Raw genomic sequence first — 22,017 nt, 5'->3', positions numbered from 1 at the left:
CGACATTACTCGCTTCTTTAGTAGGATTCTTTACATTTCCTTTTACCAAATCCAACACCTTGTTCTTCTCGAGGATTAGGTCAATCCTCTTCTTTCAAGATTTGAAGTTAGATGCTCCTTCAAGCTTGTTCTCACCCTTGATAGAGTTAGACATCTTCCTTAAATATGATAGACTCCTTCCCTGAGATAATGTCTATGAATGGATCTACCTTTTTCTTCTTTCTTCATCAAAGCTCTCATACCATGTTGGAAAATATGAAAGGCAATAAATATTTTCTTGATCTTGATAATTACTTGTGATGTTTCTTATTATTACAATTCTTTATATCTTCTTTCCTTAGTTCATAAAGCAATTGCCAAAAGCAGCACCACGTAAAATAATGAACACAATATGTAGGAACATGCTAGGGAAAAACCCCTCTCAAGGGGAAAACCCAGTCAAAGTAATTCTTCCTTTGAATAGTATCCTTTGAAACTCTTCACCCTAGACCAAGACCAAACCTCCCCTCCACACCAAGTCAACCTCTAGAAAATTGACTTCTTCCTAGTAACTTCGACTATGCAGCAAATTGTAGCAACCAATAAATTCCAGCAAGAGTCGAACTTTGAAGACTTCGATCTTCCAATCCAAAGCACGAAACAGAGTGAGACAACCACTCTATGACTATGACCATTTTGGGTTGGAAATATTATTTTATTTTTCCAACTATTATTTCCTACATTTTTAAAATTAAGTTTTCTTTTTTTGTAAGTCAGAAGATTATATTAAAAAGGTAAAAATATAGTACAAAAAATCTGCCATAGCAGATCGAGGCCTGAAGATAGCAAGCCAGAAACCATAATTTCCATACAATTTAACCAAAAACTATTATCTGCACACCACGCAGGGTGGCTAATCCTTCTATCTAACTTCGCCTGAGAATAAGAGAGGGTGAGCTGAAGACCGCAACCCTTCAACAAGCAGAAACTATAGAAATGAAAAAACCATAGATCTTAGGGAGACCAAAAAACTGGTCAAGACATATGAACAGCCGGTCAAGACAGATGAGAATTAACATCAACACTGAATTACTGAGGGGGCATCCCGAACCTGCTCGCTCTGTCCAAGGCCTGTTCCAGAACATGGCTGTCCACTCTCGCTTGCAGGGATTGATAGCTATGACATTCCGCCTGATTCTCTTGCTGCGGTTTGCCAGTCTGCCAAGCTTCTGGACTTACCGTCTGCCTGAGGAGCTTAATAAGCACCGTCATCTTTTTGGACAGAGAATATACTACCTCATGCACCGCAGTAATCTTGAAGTCTAGAGCTTCATAAATGCCATATAAACTATTCATCTGGGCCTCAGGGATGAATTGGTCACTTTGAGGTAGCTTCTTACTATCTTCCCTAGATTCCAAAGCACGCGCCAGCAGGGTTTTTACTCGCCATCTTTCCGCCTGAGTGCGCACAAACTGAGTGGCGCGTTTGTTTACTGTTCCAGGATCCTGAAGCCAATCAACCTCCTGCGCTATATCTTCCTCAAACCGCTTTCGCTCTTCTTCCTTCACAGAAGCCTCCAGTTCAAACAATTTGCGTTTGTTCTTCGACGTGGTTCTGGTCTCGTACATTTCCCTCGCTATCTTGAGCTCCATGTTCGCAGTAATGCTGCGGCAGCCGTCACCTTCCATACTGCGCTTAACGCTTGTGACGTGAGAACACGCGCAGACAGCCGAAAGAAAATGTACCGGAATGATGCACTGAAAAATGTTGATGGTGCCTCTGACACTACTCGCTGTTAAATAATTGTTCTGGAGGATATTACCCATGCCTATCCGATCCTCCCGAAACGACGTGGAGGTAGTAACATAATTGTTACTGCATAGAGCTGTGTTTTCCGTGTGATGTATCAAAACCTTGACATAAATGTTATCTCTTCTCTCTCTAATCAGAGTGTGCCAAGTGTCCGCTAACTTGATGTGGTAGCGGTGGTGATCGTTTCGGCTCATCATTTTAGATTTGTTTCCTTTATTCCCCTTCTGTTGCCATAAAAGCACCAGAATTACCTGTCCTTCTGCCCTCTGCCAACTTTTAATGTCCGTAGCAACTCCAGCGTGTCCCATCATAGAATAACACGGAAGCCGAACGCCTTCCGGTTAAGCCCGGTTGGCATTATCCATGTCTTGTTTGGCAAGCTGGATGCATTTCTCCTTCAGGTCTGGACAGTTCACATGCTGCCAACAGCTGTCCCATCCCCTGTTTTGGTTGTCGATGCCATGATTTTCTAGGTGGTCCGCTATTGCATTCGCCTTATGTCTCACTGCCTGGAAGACCAACCCTCTCATACCACTAATTAACTCGGCTATGTTTTCCGTCACCTTTGCTAATCTCCAATGTTTCGTTGCTTTGCTCGCTTTGGTTCCGCCATAGATTTTCTTTGCCACAGAAATTACCAGGGCTGAGTCGCCTTCCACCACCGCTGTACAATTCTGCATGTCTTTTAGAATCCTTAGCCCCTGTTCTAAGGCTGCAAACTCCATTTCATTGTTCGTCCCTTCTCCCAGAGCTTTGTTGTAAATATGAAGAATGTCTCCTTCATGGTTTCTTATGATGCCTCCTATACCTGCCATTCCAGGGTTACCTCTGGACGTGCCAGCAAAATTCAACTTCAGACAACCAACTGGCGGAAATTTCCAACTGTTGGACTCAGAATTTGGGTTCTGCTGGCATCTCGATGTAGGCATGCTCTGGTTGATGTCCAACTGGAAGAGTTTTAAAATGTGTAAGTCGCTAGACGAAGGCTTCTCATTAGTTTCCGCTTTGAATTTCGCTTGAATTAACTGTCTGATATTTATCATAATAGTATCTATGGAATGCTCTGTGTTTCTGTATTCATCTTGTAAAAGTCTCTTGTTACGCTCCTTCCATATGGTCCATGTTAAGAAACCTGCCATAACTTTCCAAATGTTGTTGACTCTGGGATTCTTTGAGTAATTTCTCTGCCAATTTTGTATGGTATCTTGGATGGACTCCCTATTTCTGTTAGAATTTAGCAAAATACCCTCCACCCAATTCCATAAATGACAGGCCTAGTCACAGGAATTAAATAAATGGTTTATTGTTTCTTCCTCTACCAGGCACATTGGGCATCTGGAAGGCCCATGAAAACCTTTATTGCGTAGATTTTCCCACGTCAAGGTTTTTTTCCTCATTAAAAGCCAGAGGAACGTTTTGATTTTTGGCCAAAACAGGTTGTCCCACACTTTATGACTCCAAGGAGTTACCTCCCTCTGCTCTGCATTTTCTATCAGTTCCCTGGCTTCCTTGAGTGAGAAGTTACCGCTGCCTTTCATTCCCCATCTGAGCTGGTCCTTTTCTTCCGTATTTCTTATCTTCCTTTTGAGTAGTTGATCAATTAGATTCTTTGTGCTGTCGTTTTCCCCATTGATATTGTCGAAGTTGAAGTTTATCCATTCTCTCCAGTTAGGATCCCTGCTGTTCTAGTTCCAATAATGTTGGACCCTGTATTGGCCTTCATTTTAGCATTTCTGCTTGAGAAGAGCGAGCTCTAGCTTTTCCAGTTTTGGGAGTTGCTGCCAAGCATCTTCCCAAAAAATAGCGGAATGCCCATTTCGAATTTCCCAAAAACTGTTTTCCTGCACAAAGTTGCGATTTTTCCTAGCAAGATTCCATATGGGGGAACCCTCATGAACCTCCTGAAGTATAATAAGATCCTGATTCTTGCACTCTGGGGTATATTTCTCTTTCCAGTGTCTTTCCCAGGGAAGATTGGGCTCTTTTATCCATCTCCACCAGAGTTTTGCTCCACAAGTCATGTTGATGATTGAAGGATCCACCAGATTTAGGCCTCCCAAAATTTTCGGTTTGCAAAGTTTGTGCCATGCCACAAGCGCCCATTTTTTCTTTTCCCCATTTCCATTCCATAAAAAGGATCTTTGGATTGTTCTAATTTGTTGAAGGATGCCCTTGGGGGACGGCAGCATGGAGAGTAAGTACTGCGGGATAGCCTGTAGAACTGCCTTGGTGAGGACTAATCTCCCAGCAAAATTAAGTGCCCTGTGCGTCCAGTGCTTACACCTTTTCTCCAGGTTAGCCAAGATTTTCTCCCAGTGCACTTTTTGCCAGAGTTTGAGTGTTAGAGGTGCTCCTAAATATCTTGATGGTAGACATCCTTTTCTTAAACCAAGTAAATTAGAGAGATGCTTCTGAATAGCTGGATGGGTGTGAAAGAAAAAAATGATGGACTTGGAAAAATTAATTTCCATTCCCGACGCCTTGCTGAATAGATCAAGGATTTTCTTAAACGCCAGAGCCTCTTTCACCGTAGGGGTTCCATGTAACATCGTATCATCCAAAAATTGTTGCTGTGTGGTGGATGGAATGGATTGGAAAGGTTGAAGTCCCTTGATCTTCCCTTCTCTTTTCGCTTTGGCTATGAGTTTGCTGAGTCCTTCGATGAGGATTACGAACAGGAAGGGGGAGAGAAGGTCTCCTTGTCTGATTCCACGAGTGGGTGAAAAGGGTTCAGAGGGGGATCCATTGACAAGGATCAAGAACCTGGAGGATTTAATAAGGGCTAGAATCCAATTGATCCATTGCTTGCAAAAACCGAAGGCTTTTAGAATGGCTTCTAGATATTGCCAGCTGACCTTATCATAGGCTTTCGATAGATCAAGCTGCATTAACATCCCTGCTAATTTTCTAGTTTGAAGAGTGTGAACCATTTCTTGAGCTAGTAGAATATTGTCTAAGATCTGTCTCCCTTCGACATACCCCGATTGCTCTTCTGATATGAGGCCAGGAAGAATTGGCTTCAGTCTATTAGCTATAACTTTTGATATGATTTTATAAATGACATTACACAGAGCAATTGGTCTAAACTTCTTAGGAGTGTTTGCTTCTTCCATCTTTGGGATAAGCGCTATAAAGGTGGAGTTAAGAGATTTGAGGATGGATCCAGATCGCCTAGAGTCCTCTACAACTTCCCAAACTTCATGTTTCACTAGGTTCCAGCAAGCTTTGTAAAAATTAATGGTGAAACCATCCGGTCCAGGGGCCTTATCACTTGGCATGCTTCTGACTGCTTCTTCCACTTCCTCTAGGGAAATTTCTCTGCTGAGGGCTGAGTTCTGATCGTTGGTAATAGTTTTGGGAATGGCCGTAATGAGCTCCTTTATAGCATCCTCTCTGTTTGCTTGTGGTTCCTGGGCAATAATGCTGAAATGCCTAGTGAGTAAAGCCGCTATGTCTTGGTGATTTTTTAAAGTTTCCCCATTCTCATCCTTGAGTTCTAGTATTTTATTCGCACTCCTGTAATCTAGAGCAGATCTGTGAAAAAATTTGGTGTTCTGCTCTCCCTCTTTTAGCCACCGTATTCTGGATTTCTGCTTCCAAAGAATTTCTTCCTGCTGACAGCGTGTATGCCACTGATGAGTTAGAGCTTTTTCCTGCTCTACAGACTCCTCACTGTTGTGCCCTAAAGCCCAAGCTTTGTGTATCTGTTCTAGTTTATCTTCTATTAAGGTTTTCTCCTTAAAAATATCTCCAAACTCCGTAATATTCCATTCTTTTATTTTGGCTTTAGTGTACTTTAATTTCTTCTGAAGATTAAACATTTCGGATCCCCTTCCAATCATATGTTCAGACCACCATTTCTCCACTAGATGGAGGAAGTTGGGGTGATCCAGCCAAAATTTCTCGAATTTGAAAGGTTTATTCCTTGGAGTGCCATGGATAGCTGCTATTAAGGATATTGGCCAGTGGTCAGATCCTCCACTTGGAAGGATGTCTGATTCAACTAGAATACCATCCATAATGATGCTCTCAGAAATGAGGAATCTATCCAAACGAGAGGCAATCAGCCTATCGCCACCTCGTCTGTTATTCCATGTGAAAGTGCCACTCTTTGGTGGGATATCCACCAGTTTAGCATTGTCAATGAAATTTGTAAATAATTCCGCATCCTTACTGAGTTTTCTTATTCCCCCTTTCTTCTCCAGAAGGGTAGTTATCATGTTAAAGTCACCCCCCATAATGCATTTGGAATATGGATGCCTAGAAATCAAACTTAACAGAGAACTCAAAAAGGTCATTTTACCCTCTATCTTCTGCGGTCCATAAACATTTGTGCATAAGAAGGATTCAGAGTTACCTGTGGGTTGGGCTTCCACGGCTATGAATGTTCTGGTTGCTTCTGCTGAGAGGACTTGAATCATCCTCGAGTCCCACATAGTGACTAAACCTCCTTCTCGACCCTGACTCTCTACTTCCATATAATCTATGTGATTGCCGAGCTTCTTACTGATGTTAGCCATGCTAGTATTGCCGCATTTAGTTTCCTGAATGAATATGATATCCGGTTTTTCTTTCTGAAATTTTCTTTTCAGAATTCTATGCTTTGCTTGGCTGTTTAGCCCTCTTGCATTCCATGAAATGATTTTCATGATTAACTAGAAGAATTATTGGTAAGATGGGAAGGCATTTAGAGCCTTCATCTTCCCTGAGTTTATCATTATTATCCCTAGCTCCTGCAGAACTTCACCACTTGTTCTTCGGCCTCTCTTCTTCCTTTGCTTTGAGCTTGTTGAGTTGCAGAGAAGACTCTTTGGGTGGTTCCCAGCTCCTTTTGCTATACCTAACTTTCTACTTTGCCTTTCTAACTCCGCTTTCTGCCTTGCTATAAATAGATCATTGACCTTCCTGATCTCTTCTTCCGGTACATTTTCTATGCCTCGAGCTTTCCAGTTCTCGGCCATGACTGGTAGGTTCATCCCTTCCTGTGCTAGAACCTCCTCCAACTCTAAGTCATCACTTCCTCCATCGCTGGTTAGCATGTCTGCATCCTCCTCTGGCTCTTCTGTTTGTTCCTTCATTTGGACTTCTTTGCTAATAATGGCTTCCTCTGCTTCTTTTATAGTTTGCTCGGCTTTTTCTGTTAGCCCTTCATTTAAAGTTAGAACTTTATTCAAATCCTCTGAGTCTGTATCTAACTCTAAGATTTCAAAAGTGTTGTTGTGGTGACCTCGTTCTGTTTCTATTCTGTTTGTTCTTCTTCGGTTGGCTCTTTGTCTTATCTTTGGTTTAACAAAGTTATCTCTGCCTTTGCTTGCTTGCTCTGTTTTAGTAACTTCTTCTTGTTTATTCAAGGGGCATTCCCTCATTAGATGTCCATGCTCATGACATCTTCGGCAGCGAAAAGGAATCTGTTCATAGTCTATTGCTTGGAAGTAATCCTCGTCCCTGTACTCTAGCCATAAACCCTCATGTAGAGCACCTGATACATCCATTTCCACGCAGATTCTTGCACATGAGGTGTATTTTCTTTGCATGGTCGCTTCTGAGGCTTTGATAAAAGTGCCCAGCTGATCCCCAATTTGTTTCAGAGCTGATAGACCCCAATAGTCTATGGGAAGAGAAAACAGGCGGATCCACACTGGTACCTGAGTGAAAGTTTCTTTTTCTGGAACAAAATTTGGTTTCCATGGTCGCATGTAGAGACTGGCTGAAGCGAAGAAATACAGTCCTCCATCAAAAATTCTGTCCTTGTCTTCTAGGTTGGTGAAAACTACAGTGAAGAAACCTTTTGCTCCTAAGTGTAGTTTCACATCGCCTTTGGGTTTCCATTGTTGTCGTATCCATTGACATAATGCTCTTTCAGTTGGCCACAAGCCCATAAACTTGCAAATGACTGCATGCTCTGCCATGTGCTCTCGATATGCTTGAATCTCCGGATCTATTATGACAACTCTAAGGGTATCTGCTTTTTTAGGTTTGCAGATTCCGCTTACTGTTGGGTTGCTGCTGGGGTTCGAGCTGGTTTCACATTCCGTTTCTTCTTTCCCCTGGGAGCCTTCCTTATGTTCCCCCTTTTCCTTTGACTGTTTTTCATTATTGACTGTAAGTTTTTGTCCTGTAGTGTCATTTTTTCCACTGTTCTCCAAACCCTCATTTCCTTTTCCTTTGATTTGTGGGTTGCTGCTGGGCTCTCTGACTTCTACTTGTTTTTTCTCCTTATTTTTCCCACTGTTCTGCTTGAGCCTGTCATATCCTGAAATTCTGACTCCTTCCTGCGCTGTCTGCTTCTGCTTCTGCATAACTATTTGTTTAAAGGTAGGGGTCCCAATGGACCCCTCGTTGACCATCTGGAGGGTCAGTTCTTGTCCCCTTCTGAGTAAAACTGCTAGCCTCGATCTATTCGCTTCCAGCTCTGGGTCTGTAATAGTTGCTCAGAAACCCTGACCTAGAAATGCCACCATCGATCCACACTGGAACTACTCTTAATATTGATTAACATGAGAATTGTGAGATTCTCATGACTGATCTGTTCCCTAATTTTTGGGGCTTGTGAAACTTTGTAGGTTCAATCCCATAAAAAGGGGATGGAAAAACCAAAATTAAGTTTTCATTACACTAAATACTAACAATTTATAAAATATTTAGTGGAAAGTGTTGGGGAGGGGATGGGGGGGAGGGGTTGGGCGAGGGAATATTGTTTTCCCGAAGGGAAAATGAAAATTAATTTTTCCTAGAGTTACAGGTAGGTGTGCAGCAATCAATATGAATTGTACAAGTCTTTTCAAAAAAATTCTCTAGATTGAGCTAATATAATTACAAGGATACTCATTTTCAAAGATTCAAAAATTATATTAGGCCATATTTAGAGAGGTACATTATCCCTAATTACCATATACTTAATTCAATTTTTCTATGTATTAAAATATTTGTCATTCATTTTTTAGAATATCAATGTTTGCATGTTCAATAACATAACAATTCCATGTAAAGTAAGGAAATAACCATAGGAAGATGATTGTTTATCTTTAAGTTCATTTCCTAATTTGTATACGTGACTTTACAAAAGGTAACCCGCATGTGTATGCGACTATTCTTAAGAAAACTAGTGTATATCTAGTAAAGTTACTTTACATTTAATTCATATTCTGTTTATTTTGATCCAGTGCATCAGCACTTCATTAAACATGAAATATACAGTAACCATGTGTAGTAAGAACAAAATAAACCGTCATACATATGAACACTAGGATTTAAGGTGGAAACCCAATGCCGGAAAAAACCACCTTTTGATGTTGTATCTTCCTTGTTTTTAATATAAAGAAAAGCTTTTACAATATTATACTAGTGCATACTCATAATAGTACGTGGGCACCCTCTTGTAGAAGGCTACAACCTTCACTCATTTTCTAGCTCCTACTGGATGGGAGCTCCAACCCCTTGTATCTTGTACTGGCGTACACTAATACCAGTACGTAGGAACCAAACTATAGAAGGCTACAACATTCACTCGTTCTCAAACTACTGCTACAAGGGACCTCCAACTCCTTGATCTGATTTACTAGCTACCATTGGAAGGAAGCTCCAACTCCCTCAACTCCAGGGACCACATTTCATAAATTTGGATACTGGATCCACGTACTACAACACATCATAACTTGTATGCCACGTTTCATCAAATTTTCAGACTGGACCCACTACCAACATTTAAGCTCAATATCAATCATCAAACTATAACTCATCAATGAAACTAAATCAACCAATCACTGAAACTCAATCAACTGAAAGTCAACCAAAATCTCAGCCAACCGACTGGAACATTCATATCACTGTAACCAGCATACAAAACAACATACAATACATCACAAAAACCACTGTAAACCCTGATTAGCCATCCTTCAAAATATTTACGCTACTTTGTAGTAGAAAACTCACATGTGTACGCACTTTTCATGAAATATACTCGCATACAGATCCTCAACCACTGAAACCTGAAAACTGAAGCATTGCCATTCTAAAACATACACTGAATCTTACTCAGATCTACTGTCTCATTTTGAAAAAACCACAAAACCTTCATTGAACTTTAATCACAACTATCAAGTAACTTCAACACTCTTCAAGCAATCAATTCATAATCAAGACATCATTGTTTACGCCCAAATCATCAAGAAGAATTAATTGACAGACAACAAAAACACATCAAAACTGATAAAACTAATTTTACAACCTTTTCATCAAAGCCTTATTTTTTGTACGTGCTTTATTCAAACCATATCCATGCGTGTACGAGGTTTTCAGAATAAAAACCCACGTGTATGCGACTTACCATAACCACACTAGTGTGTATATGCACCTTGTAGGCTATAAAACCTACGTACATATATGCAAATTCAGAATCAAATCTTCGTTGTAACACAAAACTTCAGACATACCCAGATCTCAACATACACACACAAATCATGTGTTAAGACGCCAACAACACGAATCAAATCATCCCATAATCACGATTATCATCTGAGATCTATTTGATTTGATCCATCATCAAAATACCGGTTGCATACTTAGTTTTGATCAAACAAAGCATCAATAGCTCATAACATGCATACTTGCTTCAGATCTAACTATTCATAGGATTTCCATCACTTTCAAACTTTGCACACATTTTACCACTTTGATCTTCATCACCTTATATACCTTAGTTTTTTTCAATCCCACAGGTCAAAACCATTCTCCAGCCGATGGTTTTCTTAGACTGGATCAAAACATCAATTTCTAGGCTTAATACCACCGGGAAATACCATGGTAAGGACCCTTGGTATTTAGAATACCATGGTGCAGAAACTATGCGTGCATTTGCTTCTTCACACTCGCGTGTGTACGAGTCTTTGCTTAATAAAACCCACATATACTTCTTGAACTTTCAACTTTATCTTACCTTTTGCCTTTGAACTTCTATGCCTTTGCCAAAACACTCTCTCAAATTTGTAAAAAACTTTGTCACATCCTATTTACATCTTCAAAAAGTAGGTTCCCATCAAGAGACAACTCATCAAGTAGGTTTCCATCATGGACAACACATAATTCATAATGTTGACATTCTCATGTCAAGAAAAGGAAATTTTGGTGGACAAATGCTTAGTCATATTGTTGATATAGTCATTAATGGTTATTTTGTAGTGGTGGATGTCTCCTCCATCAACGTGCTCCCCATGCAAGTTGATAAATAACTAAGCATCCCTTGATTATTAGTAAGGACATGACTATAGGTAGATTGATTGCAATCGTAGTACAAAGGGGGTGAGGAGATGAAATTTAAGGTGACAATGAATGCAAGTGGGTGGAAAGGTATAATTCCTTTGTGTGAGCTAACCCTGATGATTTCATTTATCCTTTGGCATGAGTAGATTGATCTAATTCCACGATAATCCATGATCAAGGATCTTGAGGTGATGTATTGTTATCATGGTTTATGGTGTAAATGGGAGTGTTAAGGAAGTCAAGAGAGCATCTGATGACTGGCCTATCAATTCTGCTTATGAGATTCGTTAGGTTAGATTTTCCTTTGCCATCTACTCCCTGGTATGATTTCATTTATTAATGGTTTTTGTATGTTTTTAAGTGATATGTTATCCAATTTAAATCACCTTACCCTTAATAGGAAGCCAAAATTTGTTAGGTTGTGGCTTCCTATATATCTTGTTAAGTCTTTCCTCCATAAATTGAGACCCCATTTCACCTTTGTCATCCCTTTGAAATATAGGTTTCTCAATGTTGGTGTTTCCTATATGAATTAGCCTTCCCTGGTCTCTAGATTGGTCTTTGAATCTCTTTAGTTTTTAGCTTTGTCTTGGAAAATTCGCTCCATTTTCGGCTTTTTGGTCCCCCTTCCTTTGTCTTAGTTGAGAATCATCTTGTCTAGGTTTTTTGCATCAATAACTTTGGGATCTTCTATTGGTGTCAAATTGTGGGGTCCTCTCTACTTGTATTAGGGAAGTTTTGAATGTTTTTAAATCACCTTACCCTTAATAGAAAGCCAAAATTTGTTAGGTTGTGGCTTCCTATATATCTTGTTAAGTCTTTCCTCCATAAATTGAGACCCCATTTCACCTTTGTAGTCCCTTTGAAATATAGGTTTCTCAATGTTGGTGTTTCCTATATGAATTGGCCTTCCCTGGTCTCTAGATTGGTCTTTGAATCTCTTTAGTTTTTAGCTTTGTCTTGGAAAATTCGCTCCATTTTCGGCTTTTTGGTCCCCCTTCCTTTGTCTTAGTTGAGAATCATCTTGTCTAGGTTTTTTGCATCAATAACTTTGGGATCTTCTATTGGTGTTAAATTGTGGGGTCCTCTCTACTTGTATTAGGGAAGTTTTGAATGTTGATTATGGTTCCTCTAGTTTTTAACCCTGTACAAAAATTACCTGCATATGAATTCTAAAACTCAGAAAATAAACAATGCGAGAACATAACACATAAAACACATAAACATAGATATTTTCCCCTAGATCCCAAAATCGGGACTACCAACTTGATTTTTCATTATGTTCCTTTCAATGTTACAATACATATATATACAGGCCGAAGTATCCAATACCATGGACTGAAAGCCATCACGCTCAAAACCATGTGCAAAAACCATGCACAAAACCATAGGTAGGTCCACCCACCTAATATAGGGTCCAAAAAAAATTCTCTCACGAGCTACCCCAAACCTCGTAGAGGGGGGCTAACCGCCGCCCTCAAACCCCCTGTGACCCCCGCGCTGTGGAATCGGCGCAATGACGGGGGGGCTCCGCTAGTCGTGGAAAGAATATAACACAACCCAACATTCTCCTACTTATTGTTTTCTTTCCACATGGGGCCACAGGAGAGCTTAAGTCATTTATCTAGCCCTGCAATGACCATTGTTTCTCTACACCAAGATAACTTCTCAAAGCTCACAAATTTTGTCAATGCATCTACAGTATTCTTCAAAGTGTCCACCTTTACCAGCAACACCTTTTTGTCTTCTATCATATCCCTCACAAAGTGATACTGAACATCAATTTTCTTTGTCTTTGAATGGTAAGCAGGTTTCTTTTCCAAGAAAATTGCACTTTGGCTATCATGGTCTATTCTTATAGATCCCTGTACTAACCCCATACTTGAACATAATCTCTGCAACGAGACTTCTTCCTTGGTTACATGAGTGGTTGCCATGTATTCTTCCTTTGTAGTTGATAATGCCACTACAGATTGTTTCTTACTCATCCAACTGACTGCACCTCCACATAGCTTAAACACATACCCACTTGTAGATATTCTCTGATCCAGATCTCCAGCCCAGACTGCATCAACAAAGCGACAAATATCCAAAACATTGTCCAATCTTGGTTTTCCTTAGTAGCACAGACCATAATCACTAGTGCCACGCAAATACCTAAAGACCCATTGCACTATTGTACAGTGCGCCTTCCCTGGTTTTGACATAAACCTGGTCAATACTCCCACAAACCAACAACTCCCACAAGTTGGAGTCTAGGTTGTTAAAATAAGGAAAGTTGTGCCTCTACCTGCATGTATGTTCTGAAGCTATTATTTCATGATCATTTTCTAGTTATATTGTTAGACTTTGGACTCATCATTGGGAGTGTGGAGCAAATGGATATTTTTAAAGTTCTCCCCCTTAGCGGGTATGACATGGATCAACTACAAGAGGAGTTAATTCACATATAACTCCATCACAGATAGATAGTATCAATCTTGGTTGTAGTAATGGAACTTCTAATTATGCATAGAGTCAAATCACAAAGTACAGAAGATGAAATCGTGACCCTCCATTTGCAAGTGAATGAACTTCAATTTTTTATTAGTCAACTTCAATAAAGATTGTCTTCTCTGAAAAATTCAATAAATCAAGCCACCAACAACTTCCATATTAAATGTTTCTCCTATAGATAACTCTATTTTTGGAAATGAGATAAGCACTCCTCCTTATACCTAATCTATATGCTATTCAAATAGATTAATATTTTAAAGCTTCTTTTTGATAAAAAATACCATTTTTGTACTTTTGTTGTAAGGTCATAGCCCAAACATATATTTTTAATACAAATATTTAGTATTTTGATTAAAACAAAAAAAACAAAAAAGACACTATATAAAATCCTTCTTTCACCTATAAAATATTGGATTTGAGGCATATGTGGATCCCGAAGTATCCACAGTAATAATCATAGTTGTCAATGTATCATACTTGTCAACATTTCAAATCCCAATAGGGATCCATCATCAGGACAATTTCTGAATGATGATAGAAGAAGAGTTATAGTGAGAGGATAAATAGTAAAAGGGTAATTTTGATTTTAAGGAGATGAGGTCAACTTAAAATTTTTTCTTTTATTTTCATTTTTAATTTTTAATTTTTATTTAATAATTATTTAATCATGTTTTTTAAGGCTATATTATAATATTAAATTGTATTTTATATGATTATTAAAAGCTCCTTTAGTTTTTTTATTAATTATTAATAGTTTTTTTTTATTAATTATTAATAGTTTTCTTATTATTCTAATGTTATTATAATATGACTAATTTATGTTATAAAGTTTTAATTCATTATTATTTTTTATTTCTAATTAGTTTAATTAATTAATTAATTACTAAATATTATAATGATATAATTAATTCTTTTTTATTTTGTTATTAATCAAAGATAAATAATATAACTAATTTTATTGGATTTTAATTAATTACTAGATATTATAATCCAGTACTAATTGTTATTGTAAATGATTAACTAAAATGATTAATACAATTTTTATAATGATTAATTCTTGTTATAAATAATTAATGATACTAATACTAACACTTATTATCATTAATTATTCTTATAAATACCTAATAATCATGACTGTTATTAATTCTCTTCCGGGAATTATTATTTTATTTTATTTTATTTTTATATAAAATTAGAAAGTTATAATAGGAGAGGAGCAGTTACTTGATTACGTGGTGGTCCTAATCTCTTTGATTAAAGGAAGCCAACTTCCACTGATCCCTGTGGAATTTTTTTGCAATTTCAAGAGCCTCCCTAATCTTCTGTCTTTGATAATGCTATTCTCTTGCGATAATTGAGGCACTTTCCAAACACACCTAGTGTTTTGTCTTTGAGGAATGCTTCGCAAAAGCCCACTTACAAGACCTTTCATTCTTAATATCTGCTCCATGTTCTTTTAGTACTCTGTTTCACCATTATAACTTTTATAAAATATATTATAAAATCCTATTTCATATTTATGAATGAAATCTACATTACTACATTTATCTTTTTCATAACCACGTTTATAAAACAAACATTTTCAACTTATAAACGTGTTCAACTATATAATAATGTACTTTTTATATTTCGAAGAACACAACCAATTACTCATTATAAACATTGAACTAAAATATATCTCCATGTCCTGAAACATAAACACACATAATTTCAACTTTCTCATACGGGTGGGCCACAAATTGCATGTGCCATGTTTGTTGTGGCTAATCAAATTTGTAATATTCATGTAGATGGTTATGAATCTTGAGAATCTGATATAAGTTATTGTATATATTGATGAGTAGATAATTTATCCAAATTACTCTATCCAACACTTGTTCAAATATTCTATAATTTTAATTTTTTTTATAATAACATTTTTAAAGTATAGGCGAATATTAGTAAAATTGCAATTTTATTTTATTTAAACGGTATTTTTATAACATAAATGGATCTAATAACTTATTTTTTTTTAAGAATTTGGTTTTTGCAATCTCAATCATTAAAATTTCCAATTTATTTTTTTATTTTATTTTTAAAATTTAAAATTATACTAGGAAAAAAAATTTAAAATATAGTTTCTATTTCTTAATCCTATCTTTTTAATTTAGAATATATAATTTAACTTCTCATATCTATATATCATTTTCTACTTCCAAACCAACCTTAATAATACTTTTGAATTAAACTTGTATTTCACCTTAAACCTCAAAATAAAAGGAGTGACAACAGAGTAATCAATCCTGTTTGAATTTCTTTAGCATTGGAGGTTGGCTACAAATGTGGCCTAATTGTTAGGTTGACATAATTTATTCTACCTAAAACTGCACAGATTAATTATCAATATTGCTTTTCACTTGTTGAGATTAATTATCAATATGGCTTTTCACTTGTTGATTACTCGTAAATGAGATGTAAATGATGATGTGTTTTTTTTTAATTAAAAAATATATATGGGTTGTATTAAGATGCGAGTAAAATGTCAATCAGTTAGGTTTATTTAATTTAATTTAATTTAATATAATCAATTTAAATTTATAAATTCTTTTTTATATATTTGTTTAAATATTATTAATGTTTTCATTTAAATTTTATACATTTAAAAATATAATGGTAATTTGATTTATTTTAAAATTATCTATATGTTGATAATTTGATTAGTGAATATATACTATTAATATATGCATTTAGTTTTTTAGATTTAGTACTCTATATATTTAATAATTATTTTAATAAAATTATTAATTTTATATATATATATATATATATGTCAATGTTTATGATCAATTGATGTTGATCTACTTTATCAGATATATAATTCATATAATTGTTTTAATATTCATAACAAATATATTGTAAAACCCATTTATAATAAATTATAATGTAAAATTCATTCACAATAACTCAATAATTCACTTTATGTGACAAGTTGTAACAAGTTTAAACTTAGAATTATGGAATATATTCATTAAATAAATTCAGTCGCATTTTGTATTCTAAAACAAAATGCATTACCATATTTCTCACGTTGTTTGTACATGATGATGTTGATATTAAAGTTGATTTCAAGAACTCACTCTCGGTGACAAGTATCTCTTGATGATTTGTGATTAGGTATTTCTCTAACACCACATCAACACTTTGAATTTTTAGGTTTCCTAGGCCAAGGACTTGGTGCTTACCCAATTTTGTATTCAGTTAGAATATGACACAGTAAACCTAAACAAAAAAAATATAAAGATCAACCTACTTAAGCTATTTGAGATTGGACCACTTTTAATGCGAGAAATAAATTTACAAATTCCCCTCTTCTATATATATATATATATATATATATATATATAAAGGATCTTTTGGTCAACTTAATACAAATGTTGTAAGTCTTCTTCACTATGTTTTTTGTAATAAAAATATTATTCATTTAAAGTCTTCTTCTATTGGGTTATTGCGTCAGTTTTGTTTTGTTGTTTTATGTTTTAAATTGCATATGATCTTTTTTTTGCAGGGTATACTTATTTTGTCATTGTAGATTTGAATGTTAAATGTTTGCTTAACATGCTTTAAATGTTCTTCCCATGTTTTGCTAAATATAAGAATGTCATCCAATATACAATAACAAAATCATCGAGAAAAGGTCTGAGTACATCATTCATTATTCTCATGAAAGTAGGAGGAGCATTAGTTAAGCCAAAAGGCATAACTAGCCACTCATACAATCCCTGCTTTGTTTTGAAAGCAGTCTTCCATGCATCTTGTTCTGCAACTCTAACCTGATGATATCCACTATGCAAGTCTAACTTGGAAAAATAAACATCTTCCTTTAACTGGTCTAATAGATCATCTATGCGAAGAAGGGGATAACAATTTTTAATTGTTATCGTATTCAGTGCTCGGTAATCAATGCACATTCTCCATGAGCCATCTTTCTTTTTCACCAAAATGATTGGAGAACCACATGGTGATGTGCTAGGTCTGATGAACCCCTTCTCGAGCAACTCCTACACCTGCTTCTTGATTTCTACATTCTCTAAAGCGGACAACCTATACATTTCGGTATTAGGCAATGGAGCAACTTGCTACAAATTAATATCATGCACTATTTCCTTTTTGGGTGGCAGACCTTTAAGTTCTTGAAACAAGATATCATATTGTGAAACAACTTTTTCTAAATCAGCTTGCTTTTTAGCATCACAACCCTCAAATACATTGGTTTTATCAAGTTTATTTTCCTTTACAACCATCAATAAAAATTGTTTGCATGAACTTGCAATTCGTTTCATCTTCCTTGAGTTTATGAGAGTATAATTATTCTTGAGCTTATGAGCTCTTACAATATATTCAATTCCATCTTTAACGAGGAGATACTTGTTCTTACCTCTATAGAAAATAGCTTTTCTATCATACAAGTAGGGACTTCCCAAAACAATTCCACATATATCCAAAGGAACTATATCTAACTCAACCTCATCTATGAATGTTGACCCAAAATAAAACCTAAGTTTACATTGTCTAGTCACTTGTAGTTGTGATTAATCACTTAACCAACCTAATGGGTATGGTTTCTTGTGAGGTGTAGTCAGTAATCCCAACTTCTTTACAATTGCTTCAAAAATTAAATTTACTTGTTAGCCACTATCAAACAAAGTATCAATCTTTTGATGCTTGGAAATAACTCGAATATGGAAAAGCTCACGTCTTTTTCTCTCATTTTCTTCATTATTAGTACATTGTGTGGGATTACTAGTAGATGCTTCAGAATTTTTACCTTTTATACCTGTGGCTGCAATGGTTGTTTCATCTCCTGAGTCTGACCCCAAATCTTTTTGAATAGCTACAGAAGTCTTCTTCTTCTTGCCCTCGAACTTCTTAGGTCTCAGCTCTGGATGCAGAATCCAATAGTGCTCACTATCATGCCCATCCTTCTTATAATGAGTGCATGAAGACTTTCTTTTCTGTGCAGTGTTGGCCTTCCTCTCTTTCCATTTTTGTTCTCTTTTCTCCTTATTCTTGCTTGCAATGGGATTGGACGATCCCCCAACTTCTGCATTCCCATTCTTTCCTCTAGCTTGTAGATGCATAGCTTGAACAAATACCTCATCTATACTAGTGGGATTAAACATGAGGATAGTGTGCCTCATGTAGTTATGTAGACCACCTATGTACTTCAACAGAGTCTCAGGTGAGTCTAATGAAATTCCTAGAATCAAAGCTCTTTTCCTAAATTCCTAGGTGTAACCTTGTACACTTTGCCCTTTCAATTAGCGAAGAGTTTGCCAGCTTATCATGGCTTGCTGCATGTAAGCTAGTGGATAGAATTTCTTTTTGATTGTAGAAACAAATTTACTCCAGACAGAAAGAATCTTACCATGTTTCTTCATGTCAGCTTGTGTCCTACCTTCCCACCATACTAAGGCAGTGCCTCCGAGGCGTAGGTTGGCCAGTTGAATCTTACTCTTGTCTGAGTCGATACTCTGCACTATGAAATAAACATCAATCTGTCTGATCCAGTTATCCAGCTTCTCTGCATTCAACTCTCCATCATATATTGGTAAATCAACTTTAACATCTAATTTAATCAAAGATGTCTTCTTTTTATGTTCAGGGCTATTAGGAGGTGTGAGAATGTTTTCTTTTTTCCCTTTGCCTTAAGAGTGGTCATGGAAGAGAGACTCTTCTTCTCCTTTATCTTTTTTGGAGCCAGATGAATCTTCATCTTTATGTTTCGTAAATTCCCTATGCATTTCCTCTATGATAGACCTCATGGCCAGGAAACTATCTATAAATTGTGGGTTTGGTCCCAAGGTACTTTCTTCTGACATTTTCTTCTGAGGATACACTCTTCCAATTTCCGGGTTAGTTTCGACCAACTCTCCTTCTCCTAACTTAAGCTTTGATCTAGTTAGCATTCAACAACAAAATCCTGCACAAACTTATCTAACCTTAACAACCATGAGCTTTGATACCACTTGATCTAAAATAACCCATAAATTACCTCAGAGAAATAATGAAGTTATTACAGACTCAAGTGCTGGGGTGTGCCTATGTTATTTTATGCAACAAATCGATAAGATTGCGAAATACACAGACACTGAAACAATAAGGGAACACAGTAAGAAAACACATAAACACAACAAATTTAATAAGGAGTTCACCCAATCCTCTTGGGTTACGTCTCCTGGTACAACCTTCAGTGGTGGCCTTTCTATTGTGTCTTAAAGCAGAGTTTTTACAATAAGGAGCTTAGTTTGAGTCTCACTTTAACAGATGATGAGCAGTAGGATTGTACTTGGATTCCCCACATCTCTAGAGTACACAGACTCCCCTTACTAGATCTCGACCTCAACTGGTCTCAGTGGTATGAGTCCAATTCCGTACTCAATACTTGATAGGTATACACAAAAGAGTTTCTTGAACCTCTCAAGCCCTCTCTGGAGTTCACAGACTCTTAGACTATCTATGTCTCTATCTGCTCGATGCTGCCTTTGCTTTGTAGGTCAGCTCAGCTTCTCTATTCTATGCAATTCACTTCTTTCTTGCCTTCCGACTTTCTGCTTCTCTTTCTCTACCTTTTTTTCCTACTCCTTTTGCTCTCTATCTATTCGTGGCTTAAAGCCAATCTGCTCCCTGATTGTTCGTTTCCGCTTCCCAACTCTCTGGATCTCCTGTGTTTGTCCGCTTGAATTCCCCTACTCTATGTCATCATCATTGTGTAATGCTTCATAGAGAGGTGGCCACTTGTTTTCTCATGAACTGAGTGTTAGTTCTTTTTGAAGGGTCGTTATTTTCATCGCTCCAAGATTTCCCGCGAAACTGATTCCTCTGCCAACTCAACGGTCATGCCAGACCTCAAACCTTATATGACTCAGCCTATTTCCCCGTTGAATCCGATCATCCATCGGATCATTTCTTAGCTGTTGATCTGGAGCCTACAGATCCTATTGTCTCCGTCCATATCACGCGGTTAAGTAGCATGATCTTTACCCATGTGATGTGAGTAGTTTTCTCTCTCATCTGCTGGATGCGTGTCACCCAATGTATGGCATTGGGCGGGACTCAATCGAACTTGCTTAGCACTTGAAGCCCTTCCTATATCTTGTTGGTTTTAGCGCGGGACCTGCCTTCTGATGGAATCCATGATTTCCATATGGTTTTATGCTTTTCCTCGTGACCGAGCGCTTGGGGCTTTTACCTCACTGAAGGGGACACCCTGGGATACGCGATTAGCGCTAATCGCGTATCAGAAACTACCACTGTTTTTGGATTTGACCTCCTATTTTTCAATTTGTGCTAGTGCACGATCACCATGGGCCAACAGTCTATGCGCTTTGACCGAGGGTCCCCATTGTTCTGTGCTGACCATGAATTGCCATTTTTGAGAGGTTATTTCTAATAAGCTCATTATCCATAAGATTTTGAAGCTTGACATAATTTGAAACAGTCATGAAAACTTAGAGAATGTTTAAGGATCCAATTCGAATCATATAGAAGCTTACTAGAGACAACCTCTAGGTTGAGAGGAGATGGGTACCTAAGGAATCAAAGAGGACTTCTTTTGAAGATTATTTAAAGGCTTTCTATTGCACTCCATATGTCACATAATTGGTTCAATAGCCCTTTTCTAACTTAAACTCAAGTAAACACATAGATCGAAACAAACACTGGTAGATATGGCTAATCTCAAAGAGAAATGTGTTGGTTGTGGTGGTCGACACACAAGAATACATAGTTTAACATTATTATTTTAGTATAGATGAATAGGAGGAACGAAAGGAGGGAAATCAATGCAAAGGGTTGGACATAACATAGAATCCTAAGCAACAATCTCCAGCACAAATATGGAAAGTGAGGAGTTGAAAATGCAGAAAAAATGGAGCATGAATTAAGGTATCAAGCTCTATGCCTCATGAATAAATTTGTCACCAATTAGCATGAGTAAATTTGTGCTTACATACAAGTATTGTAGGCTATCAAATAACACAAGTAAGTCCATGATTACACAAAACTGCGGCCTATCAAATAACACAGCTAAATTTTTTTTTACATAGGTACTTCTGACTACTTAACAGCATACATATAACCATGAGAGAGTGAAACTGGAAACTTCATTACACAATTTTAGAAGTGGAAAGACATACATGAAATGATATACAAAGGGGAAAACATACTATGCATTGTTGCGATTGGAATCAACAAAATTGCTTCATTAATCTTTGAAGATGGAGTCAAAATTTCCAATCCATTACATTTAACAATTGTATATGCGTGACCACCTTATGAACAAGCAAATTGAACCAAAGTGGAGCCACTCTCTCTGCAAATAGAGCTCAGAACTTGCAAAATCAGAATTCGGAACTCTAGAATGCAAAAATTGGGAACCTGTCTTAAGTGTTTCTTCCCTCTATTTATAAGGAGATGGGGAGCTTTGAACGATA

At 37.0% G+C, this 22,017-nt stretch overlaps 1 protein-coding gene across 1 annotated transcript; it reads right to left on the bottom strand.

Annotated features, from left to right (window-relative positions):
* Positions 1-2,133: 2,133 nt before the first annotated feature.
* On the bottom strand, positions 2,134-2,931 carry LOC149163496 (uncharacterized). Its single transcript, XM_089429148.1, has one exon. It carries the CDS (start codon positions 2,929-2,931, stop codon positions 2,134-2,136), a length of 798 nt encoding a protein of 265 aa, XP_089285274.1.
* Between the last annotated feature and the right edge of the window lie 19,086 nt (positions 2,932-22,017).

This window comes from Pinus tabuliformis, chromosome 5_1, assembly GCF_031772625.1.
Source record: "Pinus tabuliformis cultivar Carrire ecotype Pingquan chromosome 5_1, CPIR1, whole genome shotgun sequence".
In the NCBI taxonomy this organism is placed as follows: Eukaryota; Viridiplantae; Streptophyta; class Pinopsida; order Pinales; family Pinaceae; genus Pinus; species Pinus tabuliformis.
This window is presented reverse-complemented; position numbering and strand designations above follow the sequence as displayed.

Excerpts from the sequence above, each read along its gene's own strand:
- LOC149163496 (XM_089429148.1), bottom strand. The coding sequence starts at position 2,931 with ATGGCAGGTTTCTTAACATGGACCATATGGAAGGAGCGTAACAAGAGA.